This window comes from Melitaea cinxia, chromosome 10 (assembly GCF_905220565.1).
Source record: "Melitaea cinxia chromosome 10, ilMelCinx1.1, whole genome shotgun sequence".
NCBI classification, from domain to species: domain Eukaryota; kingdom Metazoa; phylum Arthropoda; class Insecta; order Lepidoptera; family Nymphalidae; genus Melitaea; species Melitaea cinxia.
Window position 1 is genome coordinate 9,269,753 of NC_059403.1, and position 6,585 is coordinate 9,276,337.

The following is a 6,585-nucleotide window of genomic DNA, read 5'->3' on the forward strand; positions in this document are numbered from 1 at the left end:
TAATCACTACAGATAAATACCACAGCCATGTACCATCGACGTCATCACAACCAATACTATAGACTTCGACAACAAGTTACAACCAAACTTACAGAAATGCCCGAGTAAACACCTCTAACACCATGGCTCTTTAGTCGAAGAGCAATCAAATTACTATCTCACAACAACGGTCTCCATTGACCACGACCTCCGCCAGAGTTAAACTCACATCGCTTACCCACGGACCTGAGTCTGACAAGTTACACGTCTTCGTGTTTATCTTTGTGTTGTAATGTGCCCTTCGGAGGTTGAACGCTGCACACGTCCACGCGCCGCCCGCTGCGTGCTGCGCTGGCTTCACTGTTGATAGAAGCGGTCGACAATACAAGCGGCTATCGGGCAACATCAGCTATGTAACGTCTAAAATAGCTAGCTAAACCCTGACAATCGCATGACCTGGTGCGTCCATGTCGTGCATCCGCCAACTCGGCGTTACTCCTCCCGACCTATACAACAGTAACGAGTGACTTTAATAACTGTTCGGCTATTCCTGACCAAAACGCTGAGACCGTAATGCACTAGCGGGTCGGGCGTACTAGGCCCCTTCATCCTTTCCTAACATAGCGTGGCCCGGGCGTACGTGGCCCCTTCGACCAGCTTACCAACCGTGGGTCGGGCGTGCTAGGCCCTTTCGCCCCCACTCTATAGCGTGGCCCGGGCGTACAAGGCCCCTTCAACCAGCTTACCAACCGTGGGTCGGGCGTGCTAGGCCCCTTCACCCTCACTCTGTAGCGTGGCCCGGGCGTACAAGGCCCCTTCAACCAGCTACCAACCGTGGGTCGGGCGTGCTAGGCCCCTTCACCCTCACTCTGTAGCGTGGCCCGGGCGTACAAGGCCCCTTCAACCAGCTACCAACCGTGGGTCGGGCGTGCTAGGCCCCTTCACCCTTACTCTGTAGCGTGGCCCGGGCGTACAAGGCCCCTTCAACCAGCTACCCATGGCCCGGGCGTACAAGGCCCCTTCAACCAGCTTACTAACCGATAAGAATACAACAGAACGACTGAAAAGAAATTAAAATACCGATGTACCCACTAATAAAAGAAAATAAAACGATGATCGATGTACCCACTAATCACCACCAAATATTGCAAGTAACTTGCACACTAGCTAAAAACAGATGTATCGTCAGGAGGTGGGCCTATAACTTCAGCTATTTTCTGAAATAGCTTCCATACCGGAAGCGAAGAGAGACATTTCTTCGTTCAATGTAACTAACTGAATTAGTTAAATTTTGAAAGTGGGGGTGGATCTTATCCCACTTCTGATGTAGTCTTTCGACTAATTGGAAGTTCCTTTTTTTCTATATTTTCAGGACGCGGGCGTAGGTTATACTCGCACTCTTTACAATATTATGTAGGTAGTACTTAAAAAGATTATAACAAAATTGTAACGTCCACCGAAAACGTGTCTATCGTGTAGCGGAGGGAGTAACTCAGAGCAGTGCCTAGGACTTGCGACCCAGGTGTAGGTTTAAGGAGGCCCCCTTTGAGATGCGCATCAACGCTCACCTTCACTGCTCGAGTTATACGTCCTGCCTAGCCAAATTAATCGTAATAGGTAATAATTAATTCGTCTGCACAAATTAATTATTGAATGAGTCTAGGTTAAGCTACTAGCAGGATACAACAAGTGTATCGTGCCAAGCCAGAGCCAAGACTGCTTTAGCCGAGGTGACACCGTTCGTTTTATACACGTCAGAACAATTCGAGTAATATAATAAATGAGGGTAGGTGACTATCGAACGATGTGCTAGGTGGCGCGATCGTTGCATCTGTTGTTTATTAATTCCTTTCTAATTGCGTAAGACAGCGCTAATGCCGACATATTGAAAACATTTTCTCATTATTTACACTACTTGTTTATAAACAAAATTTTTCATTTTATTGTCCGGGGTATATATATATATATATAAAATTTCCGAATTTCCTACTCTTGAGCAAGCTACGAGTACATATAGCCGACCGTGAGAGAAGCAGAAATCTATGAGGTTGATGCCACAATATTTTAAAGTTTGCCCTTGCACTTTGTTAATTCTAAAACTAAAGGCTAATTTAATTGGTAACTGTCTTTTAAATTGAAGTGGCAATTCAGAAGAGATCAGTGGTATTCTAGGTATAAATACTGTGTGTCCTTTGTTATCTCCTCCTCTTTTACGTCTAGGCATTGTATTCTGTAAAATATAAATTAAATAAACATTTTATAGACAAATATATTGTTACGTAAACGTGACACGGGTACGTTGGGGTTGGGGTACGTTGACACAAAGAAAAAAAATGTAACCCTCTAATACCTGTATAATATATATATAAACCTGTAATTTAAGACTTTGTTGAAATTTGTATTTTAAATTTCGCGCCATTACTACACATGCTGCAATTGCTCGCAGCGCCTTTCGAAATGCAACCCAAATAATCGTTGTTCTAAATGAAGTTCAAATACTCGACAACAGATGGCGCCAATATACTTAATTTCCAAGTTGAAGGGTTGGAAAAGCCCTTATATCTTTAAAAACACGCCCTTTAGGTTAAAACGGGAACTTTCTTGTTCGGGGGAGATAAAGGACTATAGTTTTATTATATAATAATGATGTAGTATTATATAGTTAGTTTTATTATATAATAGTAATGTTTCATGTATGCCTATTTGAGTGTATGTATAGTTTTATATATTAAACTGTCTAACGCCGAATCACAAGAATTTCATACAATTCTTGCGATTAAATTAGTTTAATCACTACTTAAATTTTAATTTCTTTTCGTGCAACTCGGTGTAAATGTGAAAGCAAATAAATGGGAAAGAATACACTAGGTAGGTACATTGTGCACGTGAGTTTCACTTTCGACCGAAACTGAGGCCTAGGCGGAAATTTCGGTTTCGGTTTCAACTGAAAAACCAGTTTCGGTCAGACACTAATCTTATTTATAAAATTCTCATGTCACAATGTTAGTAACCATACTTCGCCGAAAAGACGACAGATTTTAATGAAATTGTGTGTGCATATCGGGCAGGTCTGAGAATCGGCCAACATCTATTTTTCATTAATGTAAGTTATAAGGGGGGATTAGGGGGGTTAATAATATATATGGAAAAACAACGTTTGCGGGGTCAGCTAGTATACATTAACATTTTGGTGCTTAAAAATGAATCGAACCCAATTTAGGTATCTCCTATACATATTTAATATACATATTTATACATTTTTATTTAAAATTAAAAAAAAAGATTCATTGAAGAATCAAATTCAAGTATATTTGAAAGGCTATGGTGTAGTGGTGCGTGTACCGTGTAGGCCCCTAAGCACCGAAGGTCGAGGGTTCGATTCTTGCTCGGACTCACTCATTTACTTCTGAGTGAATATTCTAATTGTATATGTATTTATTTCCGGTCTGGGTGTCTGTTCTTGTCCTTGCGGGTCTCCCCACCACGCCTCGGAGAGCACGTTAAGCTGTATGTCCCGGTTGTTATTATAGACAGCCGATAGCGATCGATAAGTAGTAGGGAAGTGCACCAGCAACCCACAGTGAAGAGAGTATCAAGGTCCGACCCTTCTACATAAAGTAGGAGGCTTTTGCCCAACAGTGGGATGTTACAAACTTAATCAAAAAAATCTGCAAGCTGTCAGCATATACATTATAAGAAACAGCAAGGAGATTAATTATAGAAATAATAAATAAATAGTAGCAAAAAACTTCAAAAATTGCAAGGAGAATTTTGACTGAAATGTTGGAGAGGGAGATTTTCAAACTGAAGTGAAGTGAATGAGCATGAATATCAAACTGTTCTTTTGAACGGTTAAGTCACAATTCCTGTCAATATTTTTTAAGTTGCGTTGAAAGATCTCATTATTAAAGTTTGGAAAGCTTCTCCACAGCTCCACATTGTACGTAATTGTCTGTTGTGTAGTTTCTCATTTGATGATTACATATTTTAGATAATTATAGTTATGTTAATTATGAGAGATGAGATGGATATGAATAACAACAGATATTTATACAATTGATGTATAGTGTGTTGTTTGGGTGAGACAAACGCATGTATCAAGCTAGTGAAAAAAAATTGTAAGGAAAATCTTTTGTATTTATTGCATATGCATAGTTAATACATACGTTTCTAAGGCTGAAATCACCATTGGTCACAAACTTTTACAATTGCAAACTCATTCTACTATTTTATATGAAAATACAACATAAAATATTAATGATATTGTCTTTACATGTGAGAACATCAATTGATAGCGTTTAATAATATAAGTAATAAAAATAGTATTACACAATAAATGAAATTTATAAAACATAATGAAGTTTACTTTGTATTTTATTTACAAAAATAATTTAACTTGAATACTATGTTATTACAAAAAATAAACAATTTATTATTATGCTATTATGAGACATGTTTTAAGATCTTAAATTAAGCTTTTAGGATTTGATGAGAATAAGAATATTATTCCCTTTATTTATTAGTAAATCTAAGCAATTGAGGCTAAAGAATGAAATATTTACAAATTTTGGCTATCTCCATTTCTGGAATGTCAATTATTCATATGAATAAATTTAAATGGGTTTACAGTTTCACGTTACTTATTATAATATGCAGTACTTAAATATTTACAGTTCATTTATCAGTAAAATATGTTTTACTACTATGTCAATGTTTCAACTTTTAGCTCCTAGGCATTGAACATGTCCATCACTAAGCAATCATTATCCGATTATCAGTCTCAATTTTTAAGTACCTATAGTAGCTATAATTTGGCAATCACAGGAGGTTAATCCTGAATTTTGATATCATTCTTTGTTATATTTTGATTCATTTGATCATTTTCAAATTCAACAAAGTCATCAAATAAGCTCGGCCATGCTTCAGTATCATCATAACTGCTTAGATCATCACCAACATACTCACAAAAATTCAGAAACATATACCAAGTGTCCTTAGGAATCCCTCTGATATGAGGGTTTTTCTCAAGATAACTAAGCCATCTATCTAATATAGGAGGTTCATTGTTTGTAAAGACTAAACGCCATAGAAGTACAGCAATATCCGCTGGTAGTATCCTCTGGCCAGTACTAACATCTAAACCAAACTTAAAAGTAAATCTATACAAATCTTTGAAGTGCTCAGAATCTCTCTTTAGTTCATTTATGATTTCATTTAATTTCTGTTGTATTCCTTTTATTGAATCAGTTTTCATATTTTTTAATCCTTGAACAAATTCAGTTTTGGTAAATCTACACATTTGACTAGCATTTAATTTCCATGCAAGTACTAATACTTTAAAATCGTCTGGATTTAATTGTAAATCATTACATAAGTTTTCAATTCCTTCCGCAAGAATAGCATCTTCTAAATTATCTTTGTATTGATCAAATAACTGATTGATTTTTGATTCTGAAATTCGAGCTTCACTTGAACCAATTGACGACATGGTTCGTGGTATTGACGGCAGCTTCTGATAAAATGATTTAGGAGTTTTGTCATTATTTATATGCATTTTATTAATTGTATCATTAGAGCAATATTCATTTAAAGAATTCAAAGCATTTGCATTTGATATATTACTACTACTTCTATAACAATTTACACTATTATCATTGTTGTGCAAGAGTGGTTCTTCTTGAGGATAATCTGATATCATGACGGTAGGCACTTGATTATTAGTCACAATTTCTGTCATCTCTAAAATAAAACAAATAAGAATTATAAGATTTTCTAACAAATACTAAGTCAATTTGTTCTTAATGAATTTATTATTTACTCTAAACACCTACCATCTTTATGTCTCTGTGATGTATCCACATCAGTGTTGGCTTGATTGTTGAAGCAACTTAGACAATGGCCCATTTGATAAGATATGACACAAATGTTTCCAAAACATAAAATGTTGGTTTAATACACCATCAGCCTTACTCAATATTTCAGATGTTGTTCTATGCAACATAATGACTAATAATTAAATTTCTATTAAATTGTAATTGTTTCATGGGCACCTAAAATCGATATATACACATTTCATTATTTGTAAGGAAAAACATTAAAATAGATAAACAAGAAAGTAATAAAATAACATTACGAACCATCCTCTTCTCTCAAGATGAAACACGGGGTCAAGTATAAAGGATAAAGTTTCGCATTGGAATATTATTTATAATCATAGTAGTTACCTGGAAATTGATTTCGTACTCATAAATAATACAGGAAAATGAAAAAAAAACATATAATTTTTGTGGATTCTCTATTTTTTATTTTATTTATTACCTACTTGAAGAGAATAAAAAATCAAAACAGACTACGAAGCTGTGTGGCCAGATTTGATTTAACGAATCTACTGCTAGTGGAAGTTAAAAACTACTAAATTCTACCAAAAGAGAAGGAGAAAATACTAAAAATCTATTACACTTCAAGCATCATTGTTCTCTTGACTATAACGATAAAATCATAAGATGAACAAAGAAAATGCCATAATTAAAATAAATCAATGTATATTACTTAAAATTAAAATTTACAGAAATAAAGGTATTTTTAAATTATGATCGAGTTATGGTT

At 35.7% G+C, this 6,585-nt stretch overlaps 1 protein-coding gene across 2 annotated transcripts; it reads right to left on the reverse strand.

Annotated features, from left to right (window-relative positions):
• Positions 1 to 4,095: 4,095 nt before the first annotated feature.
• On the reverse strand, positions 4,096 to 6,338 carry LOC123657011 (DCN1-like protein 3). Of its 2 annotated transcripts, XM_045592614.1 has the most exons (4): positions 6,302 to 6,338; positions 6,117 to 6,203; positions 5,811 to 6,029; positions 4,096 to 5,718 (listed from the first exon to the last, which is right to left on the reverse strand). In XM_045592614.1, the coding sequence occupies exons 3-4, from the start codon at positions 5,881 to 5,883 to the stop codon at positions 4,808 to 4,810; spliced, it is 984 nt and encodes a 327-aa protein (XP_045448570.1). In that variant the 5' UTR covers positions 5,884 to 6,029; positions 6,117 to 6,203; positions 6,302 to 6,338; the 3' UTR covers positions 4,096 to 4,807. The 2 variants fall into 2 exon arrangements, with proteins under 2 accessions (XP_045448570.1, XP_045448571.1); XM_045592615.1 differs by lacking the exon at positions 6,302 to 6,338 and having other exon boundaries at positions 6,117 to 6,265.
• Positions 6,339 to 6,585: the final 247 nt, after the last annotated feature.

Coding starts and splice junctions, on each gene's coding strand:
- LOC123657011 (XM_045592614.1), bottom strand. CDS start 5,883: ATGGGCCATTGTCTAAGTTGCTTCAACAATCAAGCCAACACTGATGTG. Junction 5,719..5,810: donor ATCACAGAGACATAAAGATG/GTAGGTGTTTAG, acceptor GTTTTATTTTAG/AGATGACAGAAATTGTGACT.